General features: G+C 43.4%; 1 protein-coding gene across 1 annotated transcript in view; it reads right to left on the reverse strand.

Annotated features, from left to right (window-relative positions):
* The window catches only part of PARD3B (par-3 family cell polarity regulator beta), a 2,086,630-nt gene extending 2,079,363 nt beyond the window's left edge, over positions 1 to 7,267 (reverse strand). Inside the window, exon 1 of the mRNA XM_085648929.1 lies at positions 6,588 to 7,267. Within this exon, the coding sequence (XP_085505055.1) occupies positions 6,588 to 6,707 (120 nt within the window). The 5' untranslated portion in view covers positions 6,708 to 7,267. The remainder of the gene's footprint in view (positions 1 to 6,587) is intronic.
* Positions 7,268 to 23,271: the final 16,004 nt, after the last annotated feature.

The following is a 23,271-nucleotide window of genomic DNA, read 5'->3' on the forward strand; positions in this document are numbered from 1 at the left end:
TTATGTGAGAGTAAATGCAGCTCCCTGTTAGCAACAGGTATGGTAGATTTAGTGTGCAACATTCAATGCAGCTCCACATCAGCAACAGGTGTAGTTCACCTAGTGTGCACACGTGAATGCCGTTTCCTGTTAGCAACAGGTGTCATGGATAGAGCATGTGAAAGCAAATGCAGCTACAGGAATTGTGGATCTGGTATGTGAAAGTAAATGATGTTCCTTATCAGCAACAGGTCTTGTGGATGTTGTGTGTGAGAGAATGCAGTTTCCTGCCATGAGCAGGTGTCATACATCTAGTGTGAAAGTGAATGCAGCAACAGCTGCAGAGAAAGTTTAGGCTGTTTCCTGTCAGCAAAAGGTGTCATGGATCTAGTGTGGGAGAGTAAATGCAGTTTCCTGTCAGCATCAAGTGTTGTGGCTCTAGTGTGCGAGTCAATGCAGCATTGTGTCAGCAGCATGTGTTGTGGATCTAGTGTGAGAGTGAATGTAGTCTCCTGCCAACAGGAGTAGTCATGGAGCGTGTGAGAGTAAATAGTTTCCTGCAAACAGTAGGTGCTGTGGATCGAGTGTGAAAGAATGAATGCAGTCAGTGTCGTAGCAAAGTCAGGTGGTACCCAGTGTGGAAAATATATTGTCACCACCCCCCCCGCCCACATTTAAATTATTAAAATAAGCAAAAAAAAGATAGTTACACATATTTTTGCCATTTTGTCACCCCCCTCAGTGTCACCCCCCTCAGTGATGACACCCGGGGTGGCCACACCCACGGCACCCCCCTTCCTACGGCACTGAAAGCAGTCCTCCTTCAACAACAGGTGTCCTGGTTCTAGTGTGAGAGTATGAATGCAGTTTCCTGTTAGGTGTCCTGCTTCTAGCGTGAGAGTATGAAAGCAGTTTCCTGTTAGGTGTCCTGGTTCTAGCGTGAGAGTATGAAAGCAGTTCCCTGTTAGGTGTCCTGGTTCTAGTGCGAGTATGAAAGCAGTTCCCTGTTAGGTGTCCTGGTTCTAGTGCGAGCAGTGGCGGCTCCTCCATAGGGGCGTTTGGGCGCCGCCCCCTGCTTTCTCGCAGTGCGAGAAGGCAGAAACATAAATGGTAATAACTACCATTTATGTTTCTGCCTTCTCGCACTGCGAGAAAGCAGAAGTGCCTGATCGGGGGTGGGCGGTCCTGCTTGAGGGTAGGGGGGAGTGGCTTGCCCACTGTTGTGCATAGGGACTGTTTGGTCCCCCCTGGGCCGATCAAACAGTCCGTATGTACAATAGTGGGCAAGCCACTCCCCCCATGCCCTCGAGCAGCACCGCCCACGGCGCCCACTCTACATAGTGAAAATGGTCCCGGCTGGGGCGCTCTCCACTGCGCCTCAGCGTTGTGATTGGCAGAGCGGAGGCAGGGAGGCTGCCTTTCATTGATGACGACATGACGACGGCGGGAGCGGCAGTTTGGACGCATCCAGAAGCTGCGGTGTTGCAGGACGGAGCGGGAGTTGAAACGCATCCAGAAGATGTTGCAGGACGAGGATGGTAAGTTTTATAATATTCTTTAATTTACCCACCCGCCTCCACCCCCCGTGACGACCCCCACCATGCCGGCCGTTACTGTTGACAGAAGTATGAGTTGCCCAAGGCAGACCGGCTGGAAGTCTCCGCATTGGATTATCCGCTCGGCTCCACAAATGGAAAAGCACGTTCACTTTCCAAGCGCCAGAATTAATAATAACTCCTATTAGTGGGTAACGGGGAGATGCAAAGGTACATAGCAGCTCTGTGAGATATGATTGCTCCGTACTTGTGCGCTGCACTGCAATTACGGGTTTACAACGCCTCCAGCCCGAGCTGTATTTACTAGACGCTATGTTTGTAATCATGGGTGAATTATGGTATTTAACTTCTGAATGCTCCGCGCTGGAGTCGGAATATATCCTCAAGCACTCAAGGAACGTGAGAGGCCCAGATAGCCACACTGAAACAGGAGTTAAAATGTTACTTGGTGTTTTGTACTGGTCTGCTCAGGTCTCTCATGACTTGTAGATGGCAAGTATTCAAACGTTTATACAAAACTATTTTAGGCCCTCCTTAGACCTAAAATAGTTATGCACATTCATTACTATTTTAGACCCTCCGGTGCCGTATCAATGCCAGTCAGGGCCGGCTTTAGGGCGGTGCGATCGGTGCCACCGCACCGGCTGCTGGAATCCTGGGGGCGCCGTGTTTGAAAGTTTATTATGCCTTTGAAGCACCTGCTGCAGCGTTTCTTTCACCCGCAATTACCAGGGCTCACATAAATGTCAAGATAACTCGTGTGATTAATTATCTTCCTGGAGAGAGAGATCAGCATTTTGTATAGTTGTGGTTTTGACTTAGGTGAACTTAGTGCAGAGGGTTAATATGCCTGCTGCAGAGAACGTGTACCATGTAGATTACAGATGTAAACAGATCAGCAGGTTACTTGCAATGTATAATTTAAAGTCCTAATATAGAATAGTGAGGTATTAACTTTCATCCTAGAACTGCATACACTCTGCAAAGTACAGAACATTGATCAATGTACCATGTAGATTACAGATGTAAACAGATCAGCAGGTTACTTGCAATGTATAATTTAAAGACCTAATATAGAATAGTGAGGTATTAACTTTCATCCTAGAACTGCATACACTCTGCAAAGTACAGAACATTGATCAATGTTGCAAAAAGGGTTAATTTGGCTAGAAATCGATTCTTATTATTAAAGAAAACTCCCAACTATGCTGTTTCTTTTTCGACTCTGAGTTTGTGCTTCTCCACACCAAGCACTCTTAAACTATGCTGCCTACCAGTATGGATGACATGTGACTCCTACACTTTTAGTCCTTTGGCTTACGTAACATTTCCTACACAGTGATTTACACATGTATGATTGAATGTCTGTGTGCAATATGCGTGTGATGCAAAGTGCTCAGACACCCTGCACTGGTATGAGTGGCGCTATATAACTAATTCAATGCATCTGAGAGAGTGTGGTTATGGAGACTTGGTCACTGTTTTCGCCACCCAATCTTTGGCCCTAATGGAGATCCGAGGTGACATATAGTTCATCTTTCTTTGGCAATAAGGTCAGGCGGCTAACGCCAATGTTCCCTATTCTTTTAAAATAATGCAGTCAGGCTAAATGGATGGCACGGGTGCAAGCAGGAATGAAGCACGATATGGGACAGTTTTAAATGTGTTTAATTATTTCAAGTCTACATATCCTACCTACTTTTATAAATATTCTTGCTTTCTGAAATGTGGTTTAACCTGCATCCTTTGGGCCTTTTTTTTTGTTCTTCAAAATTTCCTTGGCGTGAGGGTCCTGCAGTTCCCCTTTAGTCAATCAGGCTCGCTATGACACAAAACACATTTAGACCCTTTTTTTACGCCTCACCACTTTCAAATGTCACCAGCCACCACTGAGTGCGAGTATGAAAGCAGTTCCCTGTTAGGTGTCCTGGTTCTAGTGTGAGAGTATGAATGCAGCTCCCGGTTAGGTGTCCTGGTTCTAGTGTGAGAGTATGAAAGCAGTTCCCTGTTAGGTGTCCTGGTTCTAGTGTGAGAGTATCAATGCAGTTTCCTGTTAGGTGTCCTGGTTCTAGTGTGAGAGTATGAAAGCAGTTCCCTGTTAGGTGTCCTGGTTCTAGTGTGAGAGTATGAATGCAGTTCCCTGTTAGGCGTCCTGGTTAAAGTGTGAGAGTATAAAAGCAGTTCCCTGTTAGGTGTCTTGGTTCTAGTGTGAGAGTATGAATGCAGTTCCCTGTTAGGCGTCCTGGTTAAAGTGTGAGAGTATAAAAGCAGTTCCCTGTTAGGTGTCCTGGTTCTAGTGTGAGAGTATGAATGCAGCTCCCGGTTAGGTGTCCTGGTTCTAGTGTGAGAGTATGAAAGCAGTTCCCTGTTAGGTGTCCTGGTTCTAGTGTGAGAGTATCAATGCAGTTTCCTGTTAGGTGTCCTGGTTCTAGTGTGAGAGTATGAAAGCAGTTCCCTGTTAGGTGTCCTGGTTCTAGTGTGAGAGTATGAATGCAGTTCCCTGTTAGGTGTCCTGGTTCTAGTGCGAGTATGAAAGCAGTTCCCTGTTAGGCGTCCTGGTTAAAGTGTGAGAGTATAAAAGCAGTTCCCTGTTAGGTGTCCTGGTTCTAGTGTGAGAGTATGAATGCAGTTCCCTGTTAGGCGTCCTGGTTAAAGTGTGAGAGTATAAAAGCAGTTCCCTGTTAGGTGTCCTGGTTCTAGTGTGAGAGTATGAATGCAGCTCCCGGTTAGGTGTCCTGGTTCTAGTGTGAGAGTATCAATGCAGTTTCCTGTTAGGTGTCCTGGTTCTAGTGTGAGAGTATGAAAGCAGTTCCCTGTTAGGTGTCCTGGTTCTAGTGTGAGAGTATGAATGCAGTTCCCTGTTAGGTGTCCTGGTTCTAGTGCGAGTATGAAAGCAGTTCCCTGTTAGGCGTCCTGGTTAAAGTGTGAGAGTATAAAAGCAGTTCCCTGTTAGGTGTCCTGGTTCTAGTGTGAGAGTATGAATGCAGCTCCCGGTTAGGTGTCCTGGTTCTAGTGTGAGAGTATGAAAGCAGTTCCCTGTTAGGTGTCCTGGTTCTAGTGTGAGAGTATCAATGCAGTTTCCTGTTAGGTGTCCTGGTTCTAGTGTGAGAGTATGAAAGCAGTTCCCTGTTAGGTGTCCTGGTTCTAGTGTGAGAGTATGAATGCAGTTCCCTGTTAGGCGTCCTGGTTAAAGTGTGAGAGTATAAAAGCAGTTCCCTGTTAGGTGTCTTGGTTCTAGTGTGAGAGTATGAAAGCAGTTCCCTGTTAGGTGTCTTGGGTCTAGTGTGAGACTATGAATGCAGTTCCCTGTTAGGTGTCCTGGTTCTAGTGTGAGAGTATGAATGCAGTTCCCCATTAGGTGTCCTGGTTCTAGTGTGAGAGTATGAATGCAGTTCCCCATTAGGTGTCCTGGTTCTAGTGTGAGAGTATGAAAGCAGTTCCCTGTTAGGTGTCCTGGTTCTAGTGTGAGAGTATGAATGCAGTTCCCTGTTAGGTGTCTTGGTTCTAGTGTGAGAGTATGAATGCAGTTCCCTGTTAGGTGTCCTGGGTCTACTGTGTGGGGCCGAATGCAGTCCCTGACAGTTGTCCTGGATCCAGTGTGTGAGAGTGAACGCAGTTTAATGTCAGCAAGAGGTGCTGTGGACCTATTGGGACGAAAAAAAATGGGAGGACAGCACATCCAGAGTCAAAACCACATGAGGTTACGGAACCTTGGCCAATCAAGTCTCCGAATGTTGTTGTGGCAAGAACACGTGAGTTTGCATCCTACATGTTCAGCGGATGAGAGGACACAGGATGGGTGACGTGCTGTACAGAAACATTAAATTGGTGTTCATGTTTTGAAAAACATCCGCTAACCAGCGTAGATTTACTAAAGAGTTTTCGCGGTTTCTGTTAATACATAACAGTCCCTCCGATTCTTAGAAAATTTATAAAATCTTACAAAGCACCAAGATCCCTGCGATCGGACAAGGAGTCCCTTATCATCATGCCTAGATTCAAGAAAGCCCGCTCGGGTGGAAGACGCTTCTCGGTCCACACTGCTCGCCTCTGGAACGCTCTCCCCCGAGACCTGAGAAAAGAACTCAACTACCTACGTTTCAGGAAACGGCTCAAAGCTCACCTGTTCCCTCAATCTTAATTTTCCTCCTTCTGATACCTGCCGTCCCCCCCTCTCAGCCGCCCAACCCACAGAGGTAGGGATCCCTAGCGCTGGGATACCTCAGGGTGACTACGCGCTCTATAAATTTTTTAAATAATAATAATAATAATAATAATAATAACATGATTTGCAACAATTTCACGAATATTCTGCAAATGTATATTCCACGTGGAATAAGCATCTCCTGTGAGGTACTAGCCCTGCACAATGATTCCCAGGGGCGAGTAGAAATTGAATTCTAAATTAAAGTAAAGCTCGAGCAATTTACTTTTGAAAAACATAGGTATGCTTGTCCACGAGCATCATTGTAGGTTAGCCAGGAGCACTTTGCATGCTGGGCCTTGTAGTTTCTATTCATACACAGTAGCCAGACACTGTAGGCGAGAGTGCTTGCTGTGCGCAACAGGTGTCTTGAAACGCCCGGCTGGATACAATTGTAACACGCCGAGAAACAAGACGAGAAGCGGTGGTTTTCTGGTGTTACTACACCAAAAACACGTGACTCACGATTGTATTATCCTATTGGACCATGAAAACACCTGTTGAATAGGAGTACAGTGATCATATGTAGCATGAAAACAGGACAGGTAGTCCGCGGAACATACTTTAACATTACATCATTAGCAGGTTATGTTTCTCTTGTGATTAAAAGTCTCTTATTCTATGCAGGGCTGGCTTCCTTTTGTTTTTAGACGGCCGACTGACAATAGTGAAATATTTACTAAAGAAGTATCGAAAAACATGTACCTTTGGGACATTTCCCACGGGACAGCGTGCCTGTCCACAGAAAAGCGCCTGTGTCTTTGTCCCTTTGGTCTCAGGCACCTCACAAGCAGCCGGCACACAACAAAAAACACACTGGGCATGTTTTGGGCGGGCTGATCGCTCACCTTATCCTTGGTTTTCAGGTACCTCTGGGCAGCCTGCTGCGTGAAGTCCCCCACCGTGAGCTGGCCATCCTTGCAGGGCACCACGATCAGCGTCCTCCCGAAGGCGACTGTCACCTTCATGGCTCCGTCAGGAGGAGAGGAGCCCGGGGACCATCAGGGAAGTCTCGGAGGGTCTATAGCAGTGACTGGGGAGGGGGCTGGAGGTGACAGTGGAGGGAAAGTGCACCGGGATGAAGAGACTGAGTACCGTGAGGGGGAGGGGGTGAACGCTACAGGTGAGAATGAGCAGGGGTGTAGATTGCTCAGTTTCCTGTGTAGTGCAGTGTTCAGCGGCTCAGTGCAGTGAAAGTGCAGCCAGGGGCAAAGGGCTAAGTGGTAGGGGAGGCACAGGACAGCTTCCTCAGAAGTGTATGGGGCACTGGACAAGGAGGGAGGGGCTGAGTGCTGTGGGAGGCACGCACAGCTTCCTGTAAAGTGAATGGGACACTGCTCAGAAAGGGCGGGGCTACGTGGCTTGCATTGAGGGGAGCAGTCCTGACCCGTGAGAACTAACCCGATGCTTGAGAGATGGGGCATGGTGGGGGCTGGGAGCCTTGTTACCCCGCCAGTTATTTTAATGAGCCCTTCACTGTCTCTAATTTCGGTTTCTACTTCCCTTATAGTAGTATCCCGATGTGTCCAGGCTGACCAATCAGATCGCTTGTTGTAGCCTGGTCGCTCTTTCTGCAGAATCTCCTCAACTCGGGAATGTGAAGGAGAGAAGGGGGAGAAGCTGCTGGAGATTAGGAAGAATATGAAGCAAAGCGGTTTCAGAAGGAAGGGAGGGGAGTCACCGTATGAGAGAGCGCCAGGGCTCATGGTTTGGGGCAGACCATGTCCGTCTGTCCTTTCACGTGCCCCTGTTTTGACAGGGGGTCGACTCAACACTGTGGGATGCACGTTTTCACGTGTTCCAGTGCAGGATTAGTGAGCAGTCGTGTCAGACAGTAATGTCATGAATGATACTTTGTGTAAATGTTGCCTTTAATTATCCCTAGTGTGTTTTCTATTTTGGTGGTCGCTGCCGAGGAACTCGTTTTGTTCCCAAAAGTTGATGAAAGTTGTAGCCCTACTTCTATGTTTGTGGAATGTCTTGGTTGTAAGTTTTTAAAATCTGGTCTCCCTAGATGGGAGAAGGATAGATGTGCTGCAGAATGAGGACCGTGCAGAGGAAAACTGTAGGGGAGAGGGCTCCACTTATTGGAACAGATGAGCTAAAAGGGGAGCGTGAGGGGCATGCAGGACCGAGCCGGACAAGCATCACCGGGGAGAGTCCACAGAGCAAGCATTTGCAATGCAATAGGTTTCGCATTTGCGAGAGTTAGAGCTATTGGCATTGTAAATGTGTGAAAAACGGGAGCACTCGTTAAATCTCGCAAAATGTCATCCTAATTATAAAGCAGGGAGTGGAAGTAGACTTATTTACATATTATAAGTAAATCTTATGCTTAGGTCGTGTATTTATAAAATGGAAATAAATGGCTGCATTTCAGCTGTGTGCTCTAGATGTTTGGTAGGTGGGGACGAGTTTAACAAGCGGCACAAGCCATTCATTATGTGTACATGCAAAGGGTATAGGTAGTTTGCTCCAGCTGTGAAAGACTGGATCACCTCCCCTCCCCCCCGCAGCAATTTTATACATAGTAAGCTTGAACCGAAGGTATTGGAGCGTTTTACCCGAGTACTAGTTATATTAAGTAAGATCAGATTCAGCAGACCATAGTAGGTGCTGTACATTTACTCAACATTATGGTGTCTGTGCATTTTTATTTCAGTCACCCTATTTTTTACTTAAAGGTACAGGGGTTGAGGTGTAAGCGCAAAGTACGTGTGTTAATGATATTAATGATACATTTCCCCAAATGCAACGTCCTGCTACTTTGTTAAAGAACTGGGTAGCCCTGCACTCTTCCAGAACAGATTTAGCACACAGATTCTCACTCACTCGTGGAAGTGGTGACAATGTGTTACGCTCTTGTGAGCAGGTGCTTGCCTTTCTTCCGCGTGTTGCAGCACTGATAAAAAAATTGTCGTGTGTATGTTACGCCGTCCTGTTTAATAAATGGAGCATTTTTACAACCATCCATGCAGCCCTTTATAAATAAATTCCTAGAGACGCTGGCAAACCTACACGGTAGGATGTAACTGCGTTATACCCATGCACTTCAAGTGGTGCACTGTAGAACTAGGTAACACCAGTTCAAGCACACCCCGGCTTCCCATCTTTAGGCTGTGCAGTTTTAGGAAACTCACCAAACACACACTGTGGATTAGCACATACTTTATAAACGCCTGCACCCCTGCTGTGCATGCCTGTTCTCCCTAATTCAAGCTGTGTGTCTGTCTGTAATGCAATTGGTGGGGACGTAAAGCGCCCTGATACCTTCGGGTCAAGTTTGTGCTATAAATCAAAGTTCAGAAAAATAAATAAATTAAAAATAAACCTACCTCTAGCACGTCCATTCTTATTCTGCGATGCCACATGCCTTCGGGTCCCTGTACTGCTTAATTGCACCCAGCTCTGGGTGAGCACCATGGCAGGCATGGTTTGTTGCAGAGCCATGGCATGTAACCATTGTCCTGTGGCTGCATCGCTGGGTAATATGCGGGGGCAGGAAGGGAGACAGTTGGTACGGCTGTGCCATGGCAGTGTAGTTCTCTCTGCAGGCCGGGCAAGGACTTTACTCTTCAATATGGAGTAGAAGAAAGTGAAAGCGCGCCATACGCGCGCTGTGCTGAAACGCCGTGACCAAAAGGACGCCTGCTGTATGGAATCCACTCAAGAGGACTTTGCTCTTCAATATGGAGTAAAAGAAAGTGAAAGCGAGCCATGCGTGTGCTGTGCTGAAACGCTGTGATCAAAAGGACGCCCGCTGTATGGAATCCACTCAAGAGGACTTTGCTCTTCAATATAGAATAAAAGAAAGTGAAAGCGCGCCATGCGCGCGCTGTGCTGAAACGCCGTGATCAAAAGAGATGTCCGCGAGAAGAAAGTGGAAGCGCGCCATGTGCGCGCCCCATACGCGTGCACATTGCCTGTCCGGGCAGGCACTGTGGAAAACGTGTAATATTTTATTTGGCATAAGCAGTAGCCATTTTGGTTGGGGTGTTCATTTCTTTTTCTTCGTAATTCTCCCGTCCTCTGCTGCCCCTCTTTTCCTGCCTGTGCTATCTATTTTAATTGACTTGCTGACTCAGCTAAAAGCAATGTATATGCTGAGAGTTTGTAGCTGCTAGTATATCTGTTGACTGTCAATCATTTGTTGCTGCCATCAGCATTTCTGCTCCCCCTCCCACTTTGCTGACCATGTAGTTTATCTGCCCTCGTTTGTTGATAACTATTTCCAAAACTTGCTCTTCCTATTTCTGTTCACGTGCTTACACAGCAGAAAAACTGTATTAAAGCTCTGTGTTCTGTGACTTCAGTATACTACCTCCTCCAGCACTTGAGAGTGCTGTGTGGACGTGGTCCCACTCATGCGTGATTAATAAACTTGTTATTTATTCCTACTTCAGTGCTGATCTCTATTTTGTTGATTTTTGAACCCATGGACAAAAGGGTGACCCTGCAACAGTGTACCCCTAAAAAGGTATGTTTCCACAGTTGGCGCCCGTCGTGGAACCCCATTGGAGACGCGGCCGTCTGAAGGAGTGGTCTTGACGGAGGATTGGAATTTCACTGTGGAAGCGCACTGCATGAGGAGACCTTTGTCTTTGCAGGCCGACATGACTTTTCCAGTTTTCCTGATTTGACCCTCCAGGTGGTGCCGGTCTCAACTGGGGTTTTCTTTGGTGCACTTTTGTAGTGACTATTAGGTCGACCAGAGATCAGCAGGTGGGAATTGGAGACTTCTGTCCGGTAAGGTCGCTAAAGCGACACTCTTGATTTGTTAAGCCTGGGCTTTTTGTTTAATTTGTAATTCACTTTTTGCAAAAATTGAAGGCAGGTAATGTGGAGATTTTTCTCCATTTGAAGTATTTGATGTGATAATATTTTAACATTTTTGGTGAAGCATGCCTGTTCTCAGCACACTCAATAGGTGGTGTTGCTGCTCTGGTGGTACCAAAACAAAGTTTAGAAACAAGTCAGCTGGCTCCCCTAGAGGGGACACCTAATAATGACATATATACAAAATATGGTATTTCTTCCATAATGTACAGTACACTGTGGAACAAATGTGTTACAGCAAACAAATGATGGACGGAATGCTGACAATGCAAGCATTCTCCCCCAGTCAAAAGATCTGGGTTAAATCCATCGTTCTTTTGCCCACTACGCCACCCCAGTTTGGACCCAGCCATGCGCAAATCAGTCTTGACCCTGTGCCCCATGGGAACAGTCCAGACCGAACTGCCAGGCCAGGTCCTCCCTGGACCGGAAACAAGCATCCTGGGATCGGTTTCAGGGTATGTCACCCTTCTTCAGCCAGGCTAGCTTGAATCCAGTGGCACAGTGAGCAAGGGACCCATGTCTGGGCATACCCATCCCACTTAGTGCGAAATGTGCTACAGCAAACAAATGATGGACGGAATGCTGACAATGCAAACATTCTCCCCCAGTAAAAAGATCTGGGTTAAATCCATCGTTCTTTTGCCCACTACGCCACCCCAGTTTGGACCCAGCTCACCCCGAGTGGAACAAATACACAAAGAAAAATTCTGATCTACAATAGCCTGTGAATGGGTCATTTGATTTTAAAAAGGTTCAATATGTAGAGTAGTGTTTATTTGAAAGAAAAAATAGACAGGATATGTTTTGATTGTGTGCGTATGTGGGAGAAAGAAGTACGAGAGAGAGTGAAAAGAGCAGAAGCTATGGTAGAAAAAGAACAACGAAAAACGATATATCAAAAAGCTCTAGAATAAAAAAAAAGGAAAAAAATAGAAAAAGAAGATAGGCTACGTCGATTAGAGGTAAATGGCCAGTATCCTATTAGGCGCCCTATTTATCCTATACACAATAAACCTCAGGATGACTGCATCCTATTAGAATGCCCTCCACCCCCGTATAAATTCCCCACTCCAAGTGCCCCTGATGAGGCTTCTGATGATAAGCATTTGTCTTCAGATGACAAAGAACAAGATGGGTGACAGATTCGCTCTACTTTGACTAGAGCAGAAAAAGATAAATTAAAAGCCGCTGCTAGGGAGGAGGCTCGCCAGCCTTACGCGGCATCGCTCATTGTAATTATGATTCAACAGTGGAACAGTGCAGAGCAATTTTATTTTGTCGAAAAATTTGTTTGGGAAGTAATATTTGATTATAGACACATTTCTCAGGAATTAAAGCCAAAGGGATATTTTAAATATTGGGTTTATACTCCTTGGAGTAGAGCTGATGTGATGGCTCTTAAAAATGCTTTGCCCGGACCCTGGAAAAATCCCGCAGCCTTCTATGAGGGGGTGGATGGAGCCATTAGCTCCTGCAGTATGACCTTGCCAGATATTGATATGTTCTTTGGACTTATCTTGGCCCCTGATATGTGGAGAACAATACGTAAAATAGTTGACAATGCGGCATTTAGTGATACCTGGGTTGAATTAGAAACAATAGATGCGGAAAGGGAGCCTGCGCAGAAACCTCAGAAGGAGATATTAGAACTTCCTAAAGCTATTGTGACTAAGTTAAAGACTCTCATACCCCCTAAGAAAATAGATTGGACAACCTTAGCGTCCTGTAAACAGAAAAAGGATGAGTTAGTTTCTGACTTCTTTTCAAGGTTTGAGGAGACATTCCATGATTTTAGTGGTCAGTCATTGGCCAATGATACGGGTAAACATTTTTTTTGTTGATACATTTGTCGCTAATATGTTACCAGAAATAGCTAGTCCCTTAAAGGCCAGCGAGAGTTCTTGTACCACGTCTTCCCCAGTTTCCCTTTTGACCATGGACCAATATTGTGAGCAACAGGAAGCAAAAGGCAGGGAGGATCAGAAGGTTAAAGAATTAAAGACAAAAGTTATGTTGGCTCAAGTATATGGTCCACCATTTAGGGGAGGTGGATAAGAAGGACGTGTGATGTATACACCTGGAGCACCCCTTTCCCTCAAGCAAATTTGTCCCCTGATCAGTGTGCTTATTGTAAAGAGACTGGGCATTGGCGTTATGAGTGCCCTCTTTTGCGAGGTCAGCAGTACCAATAGAAAAGAGGTAGTGTGAGAAGACGTCCAGGGAATTCAGAAAACAGGGGAGGTACAGGAACTCGTCCCAGGTTTGAGGCAGTTGAACAAGGACCAAATTATTCTAATACTTTTGATAGATGAAATCAATATCAAATGTCTGATTAATCTGATGAGGTCCTTGCAGATTCTGATTACGCATAGGGATGCCTAGGGTGGGGTAAGGAACCGGTTGAGGTGCCAGTAGATCAAATGGGTCCTTATGTTGATGCAAGCGTCTTGGGATCTACTGATCGGTTTCTGGTTGACACATGGGCTTCCCGTCGTGCTCTGTCTAAAAAAACTGGTTCCTAGGGCTCTCGAGTCCAGCACAATGATAACATCGATAGGATTCGATGGTACACCTAGCCCACTTTCACAGCCACTTGAATTCAGGCTTGATAAATTCACTGCAGCATGTCCATTTCTGCTTTCCCCTAACACGTCGGACAACATTGTGAGTATCGATATGCTTAAATATTTTCATGCCACAATACGCTGTTCACCAGAAGGTGTGCGTGTTATTTTAAATACCAATTATCCAATGGTTGAGAGATCCTGTCTTATCAATGAGGATGCAGCGTCCTTACCTAGTGTGAAGAAGGAACACTGTTATTGTTCCTATTTCTTGCCTCCCATCATCACAAAGTCTCTAGAAAGAAATTGCAATATTGTAGACAGCAGGTTACCTATTTAGGTCACCACCTGTCTAAGGAGGGACGTGCACCCACATCAGATCGCATTTGGACTATTTTAGATACTCCTGTGCCCCGTACTCAGAAGGATGTCTGTGCAGTGATTGGCCTCACTTCTTTTTGTAGGCAGTTTTTCACACATTATTAAACCTTTGTTGGCCCTTTTTGACTAAAGACACTCCGATGCCTTTCCCATGGACCATCAATTTGTTTTGCCGCAACATGAACAGGGATACCGGCAAAATCTGAGAAACAATTTCTTCAAATGTTGCATCAGACACACCGGTTAAGCAATGCTACTAACTGTTGGGGTTGTGGCAAGATTCCTTCTCATCAGAAGATAAAAGGAATCCCGTTGTCACCGCTGCCATTCTCTCACAATGGCTCATGCCCAGCTTGGTTCAAACTTCTATATGCCTCTAATGAACAAAGCCTGTTACCCCAACGAAGATGGGGACCCACAAGCAAAAGGGACTGCTTTAGAAATGGAAGAATATAGTAAAAGAAGTACAGCAACAAATTATGTGTATTCAAATTCTAAGTCGGCTAAAGGAAATGGACCCCTTGTTATCTCTGTTGCCATTGCCACTGGCCCCCTTTGTGTACAGGCGATGTACAGTGGGCCACAATAACTGTACTGCAGTGTTGCAGATGTCTACGAGAGGCCGAAGCAGCTTCCTTGCATCACGTCACACTTATTTTGTTTGTGGAACTAAGGCATACTACTTCCTACCTCCAGGATGGTCTGGTACCTGTTACATAGCCTTCCTTCTACCACCTGTGTTTTTAGCTCTCCCAACCTACCATCAAGACGTGCAATTGTTCAATCACTATGCTGGTAGTAGGGGAAAACATGCAATCGATGTCTCTGTAGTCGACCAGACAGATGCTTTGTTCCCTCTGTATTTCCACTTGTACTACTTGTCTACCATCTAAAACAAATGTCCAAAATGTAAATGCCTTTTTAGCAATAGAACAAGAAGTCAGCAACATGATGCTAATTGATATGTATAACATTTATTGTACCCCTATTAAAGCATAAGAAAATGTCTTAGCTTATGCCAAAAGGGACGTCTGTGGAAAACGTGTAATATTTAATTTGGCATAAGCAGCAGCCATTTTGGCTGATGTGTTCATTTCCTTTCCTTCGTAATTCTCCCGTCCTCTGCTGCTCGTCTTTTCCTGCCTGTGCTATCTATTTTAGTTGACTTCCTGACTCAGCTAAAAGCAATGTATATGCTGAGAGTTTGTAGCTGCTAGTACATCTGTTGACTGTCAATCATTTGTTGCTGCCATAAGCATTTCTGCTCCCCCTCCCACTTTGCTGACCATGTAGTTTTATCTGCTCTCGTTTGTTGATAACTATTTCCAAAACTTGCTCTTCCTATTTCTGTTCATGTGCTTACACTGCAGAAAAACTGTATAAAAGCTCTGTGTTCTGTGACTTCAGTTTACTACCTCCTCCAGCACTTGAGAGTGCTGTGTAGACGTGGTCCCTCTCATGAGCGATTAATAAACTTGTTATTTATTCCTACTTCAGTGCTGATCTCTACTTTGTTGGTTTTTGAACCCGTGGAAAAAAGTGTACCACAAAAAAGGTATATTTCCACAGCACGGCAAACAGGAGGCAGGGAGGGTACAAACATGCTTCCCTTCCAATTAAAAGCACACATTTTTGACACGTGCCAATCAGAAGCCTGGGTGGAGCTTCCACCCCGCTTCCGAAGCAAAACCGACGACAATAGTCTTGCAAGCGAGCAGCGCATGTGCTGCGTCGCTAGGCGAGACCTAAAAAGGACAAGTGATATGTGCTGGAGGAGGAAGAGGGCAGGTATGAGATGATCATTAGGAGAAATGGATAGGGACTGCAGGCACATCTTCAACTTTCACAGGCCCATACAATAATAGCGGCTCGCCCAGTCTCGATATTTACTTGGGGGATATTGTGCTAATTTGGGAATGTGACAAGCAGGACCAGAAGTCCAAGGTGTTGGAACAATCTCCAAAGTGGGGGTTCTGCCATCAATGTTACGTTGCTAAAGTCATAGGGATTGTTAAAAATCCAAGCGTCACACAGAGAACAGTGTAGCAAATCAGCCACACTCATTGAACACAACAGTAGTAAGAGAGCTGTATGTACAGTATGTTAAATTTGAAGCACATTTTTGAAAATATAATTAAAGCATGGTGTGGTAGGTCACTGTCATTTGCGGAGGGCATATTTTTCATTGAATTTGGCTTCTAGAAATGTCCACTAAATCTTTATTGGACATGCAGATTTAATGGCAAACCTATATGGCTCACAAACAATAATGTGTTGAAATTGGGCTGCAGGGATTATTTATCATTTGCGTATCACACAAGTAAAGTGTCTTTATTTGTTTGATCCTATTAAAATGTTTGTTCCTTCACAATTTAGAATTGAAAATAAACAATGTGCCTTATTTCTCCTTTCCTTGATGCAGATTTGTTTCGAAATATTTGTACAGTTCAATTGCAAACCTTTACAGTTTGTTGTGTTAGAAAAAAATTGACATCCTACATACCTTCTTCCTTTCACACTCCTTGTACACCAGCAAGATTATTACATAGTACATGTTAGAAATCTGGTCTCTAGTTGGCAGTATGCACCCTGTCCAAATAGGGACCGCAATTCTAGTAAGGGTAAGTCAGTCACACACTTAAATCAGCATGTGCTCACCCTCTGCTAGCTTGGCACAGAGCAGTCAGACTTAACATAAGAGGCAATGTGTAAAGCAGTTGTGGATACAGTAACACAGTGAAAACACCACAATAAAGCCTCCACAATGAGGTATGAGACTAGTATCTCATTTGCTCTTCAAAACAAGATAAAAACAATAAGAATCCATTTTAAACTTCTCAAGTTACAGATACTTCAAGAATGTACAATCCTGAAAGAACCCTGGTGCTATCAGTAGGTTCTTTACGGCTATGCTGGGGAAATGACAGCGATCCACTCAGTGGATCGGAAACAGTCGTTCTACTAGGGTCAGTGCAAAGTAATGCTTCCACAGTTAGTAGAGTTAAGTTTGCAGGAGACTGATCTACTCACTCTGTTCAAGGACTTTGTTAAAACACAGCACTTTGCAGATGCAAAATACTACAATTTTAAGCAGGTGGGAAACGTGCAAGGTATAAAAGGGGGCCCAAAATGCATATAATCTTTCACAATGACTGCACTCTATGCTGTAGTGAGGAGGATGTGAATTATAGGAGCTCAACAGGGGAAGAAGAGAGAATGGTTTTGCGGACCGAGGATGACTCTGAACAAAGAAAAAGGTTTATGCTAGGTACAGGTCTTTCAAATAGGTCATGCTTACTTTAATTATCCAGTTGGACTCTGTTCTAAGCAGGTCTACACAATGCAGTGGTGGTCTTCCTACCCACATTCAGGTTTTATGTATCTTATACCTTGTAGCTTCCAACACACTGTTGCAGTTGCAAGTGGGACATCCCAGAGACCCTTATGCAGGAATTTTTTTGGCACAATTTTTGCAAGAATTAATTCACACATTGCATATCCAAGCACCCTGCTGAATTGGAGGCTGCAAAAATCGATTTTTGTGCAATTGCACATTTCCTCAAAGTGATTGGATGTGTAGGCAGTATACATTCTAATTTGTCCACCCTCTGAAACAGAGTATGTTATTCACAGTAGAAAGAGTCAACATTCTTTAAATGACCAAGTAGTGTGTAATGCCACATTTTTGATCACAGATCTAATTGCACTTATGATTCCAATATCTGTAGAACATATGAGTTACTAGGAAGAGGAAAGCTTGCAGATGGTTGGTTGTTAGGTAATTTAAAAAAAATATATAATCTTAATGTGAACATTTGCAGTGGCGGCTCCTCTGATTAGGCGGAAGAGTGTCACCCCACTGCTATTTGAGCAGTGCAAGAATAAAAATAAAATTGTAATAACAAGATGTTATTATTTTATTTTCCTGTTCAGGACTGGGGCCAGGTCGGGGCAGAGCTAAGCAAAGTGAGGAGTGGTTTGCACTTCCTAAATGCTCATGAATGTTTAACAAAAAACTAAGGCATATAAAGCACACCGTTTGTCATTATTAAGATCCTCTGGGTACATGTAACCCTTTATCACAAACAGAAATAATTCAACAATATCGTTCAAGACAGTAATCCAGAAGAGTCAATCAGTCCTCTTGCTGTTCAGCAGTCTTTATTAATGTCATAAAAGTGTAAAAAAACTCCCAGCACACGATTTGCCCGCCGACACATGTTTCGTCTTATTCTAAGACTTTTTCAAGGTTGGAATATCAAACATAACATAATAAATCTACTATATACACTATATACAATAACATAAAACAACACATATATTCTATACACATTACAATTCACACAGCACTCTATTACCAACTGATATAGTATACAAGTGCCAATATTCCATAATCACAAAAACAAGCCACATAGTTCAAGTATGATATACATATCGCCATGTTTATACCTTATGTTAATAAAATATACATGTAAAGCACGTATCACAAAAAAGAATAAAGATTGACAACAGACCCAAATAACCAAGATAAAGAGAAAACCAGAACCGAGTGAACGCACCTCAAGTGCATAGTAGACCAGTAACACCTAAAATATGTGCTCACCCATAGAATAATGATAGTAGTTAGACATACAATAGAACCAATACCACATCTGATAATCGTGAGCATGCCAAAGGTCCATGCCTGAACAAAATATTCGAAAAGAACACAGGAACCTACCATGAAAATTGAATTGAACGCCAGGATAATAAACGGGCCCAAATGGATAACTGTCAGAATCAACAGTCAATCTATAGACGCGCTCATGAGTCGGTTCTAGGGAAATAAATAATTATAAAATAAGACACATAATTAGACCTGCTATGCCAAATAGCACGAAAAATTAGCTAAAGCAAACATAACGGCCTCACAATCCTGTCCATTTTCCCCCACAAAAGCAAAAAATGTTGGACTATAGTCTAAAAATAAATTTTACAGGAATGAATCCAAACTCTAGTGCTTAACCCCTTCGATGCTGCGCAGATTCCGCCGCTGTGCTGACGGAATCTTGCGCGGGTGTGGTCATGACGGAATGGTTCCGTCATGAGCACAGCTCAACCGTGGGTCATGACGGAACCATTCCGTCATGAGCACCGAAGGGGTTAACATACAATCACACAAACCGCATCGATGCCAATATTTATATATGGGATTATGGACCTCAATGAACCTTCCATCAGTCGAAAGTCATCCTCTGATTCACTATTAATTGCGCGTGACACCCAAAAGATGACCAATAATTCCAGCATTGGATTATAAATACTGTCAACATGTACAAAGTAGTTAAAAATCCAGTCGGCACCCTAAACATTATTAGTTCCTCAAAAAACATAAATCCCTTTTCATTATTGTTTACAAAAGATTCGTGCTCCAATATCATCTGTGACCTGTATCAATAGACCACAATATGTAAAGAGTAGAAGGGAGACCTGATAATTACATTCTGTCTAGTGCATCACACTCACCTTGCATTCAACAAAGCTGTTCTCCCCTATGTATTCTGGTATCGCAAGGGAACAAAGTCAGGGTTCAACAGGAAGAACATAGGAGAAAAAGAAGAAGGAGGGGGGGCAGAAAGATGTGGAGCTAAACAAAAGAGTCACCAGATCGATATCATGTGTGCAGAAAAAATAAGTGAGGAAGAGGGAATCATTCCTGAAACCATCAGTAAAGCACCAGTCTCCAACATTGTCAATGTACACGAAGATGTTTCTTTTTCTTTTTTTCTTTTTTTATTTAGTTTTCCAAATTTCCAACACATCACAGATCAAATTGATAAATCATCTTCCACCAGCAGCCCCTCCTCCCCCCACCCCGGGTCCAGAAAGAAAAAGAAAATAAAAAATAGAGAAAAAGAAAGGCATTAATTAGAGAGGGCAAATAGTCTTTACAAACTTGAAACATAAACATACAGTGCGAACACCAGATTCAGTATTATCTATACATAGGCCTCAGAGAAGGGAAAAAAGGAAAACAGTAGAGAAAGAAAAGAGTACAAAAAAGAGGAAGAAAAAATAAATTTAATTGTCTTATCTAGTGAAGGAATAAGAGAGAAAAATATAGAAGTAACAGGAGAGAACAGGGGAAAAGGGGAGAGAGAGAGGCAATGAAAAAAAAAAATCGAAAAGGGAGAACAATCCATTAAAGGTTAAATATTCTGGGTATCAAATCATCGAGTCAGAGGGCCCCATATCGTCAAGCCTTTTTTTCTTGCCCTTCTTCCCTTCTTTAGCATAAATTGCTCTCTCAAACCTAAAAGTAAAAAACAGTCTGGCTTGCCATTGGCCAAAAGATGGAGGGTTCATATATTTCCAGTACATAGCAATACAAATTCGCAGGATGGTCATTGCGACAAACAGTAGTGCACCTCCTTCTTTGAGATCAAGTTGATTATACAACCCTAACATAATAGTAGCTGGTCCAAGCTGAATATCCAACAAGAGGACTCTACTTAGAAACAATTGTACATCCTTCAATAACATCTCTAATTTTGGGCATGTAGCAAACATGTGGACAGAGTCTACACTATATTCTGTGCAACGAGGGCAGGTAGTTCCGGCGCCGGTTGTCCATTTGGCAACTCTGCTAGGGGTTATGTACATAAAGTATCCCGTCTTGTAGAATTGCGCTTGCAATTTAGGGGATAGCAGATATGTTTGTGCTAAGCCCAAGTAGGTACAGAAAAAATGAGGTGGGGTATTAAGTTTCACCTGCCATTTAGCATCTATTTTACTTAGATCGTCTGGACGAAATTTATTCATTATACCATAGACAACTCCTATCCTTGGTAGGTTAGAGCCAAGAAATTTATTATCTATAAGACCAATCGCTACAAACCCCGCAGATCCTCCAGTTTTATTGGCTAAATAATTCATGATGGCATTATACTTAAATATCTGGTTGTTGTGCAAATTATAGTTAGTTTTCAGGTCTTCGAATGACCGAACGCGGCCAGCGCCATAAAAATCTCCTAGTTTACGGATGCCTGCCAGATACCATTGTCGCAAATATGTATTTTTAAATATGAGTGGAAGATCTTCATTATTTCTAATGGGAGTATAGAAATTAAGTTTGGCTATTCCGAACATTTTACGAATATTACTAAAGACCTGGTAAGCATTAATCAACGTCTTAAATCTAACTCGCTTATAATAGTTAAATTCCAAATGTCGCCACAAACACCCCTTTACGTTATCCCAGATAAGCAAAAAATAAGGGGAGGGCAGGCCAGACGGACTAAAAGTGTAGTCCTCAGACATCAATTTGCTACAATATTGTAGGGAAGCAGCTCAGTAATAAAGTTTCAAATTGGGGAGAGCCCAGCCACCCCTCTCCCTTGGTAGAGTAAGAAAGTTATAGGACCTTCTTGGCTGTGTATATGCCCAAATAAACTGAGTAAAGATTTGTTGAAAAACTGAGAGTATACGACTATTAAATGCCAACGGGATTGTACGAAAAAAATAAAGCAATTTAGGGAAATACGTCATTTTTAGGATATTACATCTTCCCACGATAGTTAGATGTAGGTTATCTATTTTCCTAAGTGATTTCTGCATATTGATCGCCAATGGTGTCAGATTTTCTGTAACCAGAGTATCTAAATCAGAAACAATATTAACTCCTAAATATTTTGCTTTATCAGTAATTCGATTATCTTCCCAGGTTACTTTTTTATTAACGACAATCTGCGTTTTTGTTCTATTTAAAGCATAGCCAGAGATCAGTCCAAATTCCTGAGTTTCTTGCTCTAAAGCCCTGATGGCCAGTTCTGGTTCGGGGGTTACTATGGCTATATCATCAGCGTAAGCCATGATCTTTGTCTCTATGCCGAACCTAACAACAGGAGGAATCGAGGGATTAGTTTCAATTCTTCTTATCAGAGGGTCTATATAAAGAGCAAAGAGTAGGGGAGAGCAAGGCCACCCCTGCCTTGTTCATCTTGTTATCTTGATTTGTTCTGTCAACTGACCATTAATTAATATTTTAGCTGTGGGGTTCTGATACAGTGCTTGCAAGGCTTGAATCATTCTAACTCCAAAATCGGACCGTCGCATGATAACCCAGAGAAATTGCCAGGAGACCCGATCGAACGCCTTCTCTGCATCTAAGAGAATAAGCAAGATCGGGTCTCCTGTCACCTCTGCGGCATCAAATAACGTGATAACCCGTCGGACGTGCTCGGTGGTACCCTTTTTTGGAATAAATCCATGCTGCAACCTAGATACTAATGATTCAATGTTTAAAGACAATCTTGTGGCAATAACTTTAGAAAATGTTTTAGAGTCAGAATTAATTAATATTATAGGCCTATATGATGACAACTCCAAGGGTGATTTGTCTTTCTTAGGGAATATCACAATTTTAGCTGAGGACCAAGAGTTCGGCGGAGGAGTCCCCTCGAAAATAGAGCTAACTACTTTCGTGAAAAGATCTTTTATTTGTTCTAAGAAGGCCTTATAAAATTCTACGGGAAGGTTGTCTGTCCCTGAAGCTTTACCATCAGGGAGGCTGGCCAATGCAGCTGCAATCTCCTCCCAGCCTGGGGGGATTTCCAGTGTGTCGTGTGTAACAGCGTTCAATTTAATTATTGGTGTTCTCTTTTTAATTTTATTATCTAATTCTTCACTTGTTCCGCTGATCTCCTCTGAGTATAACTTTTCATAAAAACTCCTAAAAGCCTCCTTGATTTTTTTCGGATCAGAGGTTAACCCTTCTGTATCTGTATCAGTGTTAATTGAAGTGATGGTATTTGCAGTTGTCTGTTGCCTGATAGAGATGTCAAGTTGATGACCGATACGCTCGCTCAGCTCATAGCATCTCTCTCTGGAATCTGCCCATTTAGTAGCAATTTTTTCTGCTAATGCCGCCCCCATTTCTGATTTCGTAACCGCGACCCTTGTCTGTGCTTCTTCAATTCCTGATCCAGCCTGGACCGCCTGTATTAGTTTTTATTCCGCTTCTATCATCTGTCTTTGTAGTGAATCCATTTGTATTTTTTCCTTTTTATTCTTCCTAATTGAAAAGCGGAGTGTCTCCCCCCAATACCAGCTTTAAGAGTGTCCCAGACCACCATTACTGATGCAGACCCGATATTTATCCTCAAGAATTCCCGTATCCATTCAGCCTTGTGTTCCCGATAACTATTATCATATAACAAGGCTTTTTCAAATGTCCAATTCGAACTTAATCCCTGGCTCCCCCATCCCTCTAAGTTTAAGATGAGTGGGTTATGGTCCGACAATAATCGGGGGGCGATATCAATTGAGCAAGCACATGTAAGGGCAGGGGAAACAAAAAAATAATCCAGTCTGGCTAATGACCGGTGTGGAGCGGAAAAAAAAGTATAACCATTCTGATCTGACTTAGAATGAGCCCAAACGTCCTTTAAGCCATGAGTGCTTAATAAATTGCGGATAGCACGAAAGACTTTGGGCTTTCTTCCTTCGTAGCTCCAGGAGTTATCTAAATCCCAGATACTGGGTAAGTTTATATTAAAGTCACCGCACAGAATAATCGGTGGTGGCCAGAGTCCAAGCTCATGATTAATGTAATTTATCACACCAGGTTCATCTAAGTTACTCGCATAAACCGAGCAAATTGTGAATGTAAGGCTCGAAGATAAAGAGCACCTCGCCAAAACCCATCTTCCTAATGGATCAGATTTAACCTGATTCACAACTAATGGCAGTGTTTTTCGAGCAAAAATCC

The sequence above is a fragment of the Triturus cristatus genome, chromosome 3_2 (assembly GCF_964204655.1).
Source record: "Triturus cristatus chromosome 3_2, aTriCri1.1, whole genome shotgun sequence".
NCBI classification, from domain to species: domain Eukaryota; kingdom Metazoa; phylum Chordata; class Amphibia; order Caudata; family Salamandridae; genus Triturus; species Triturus cristatus.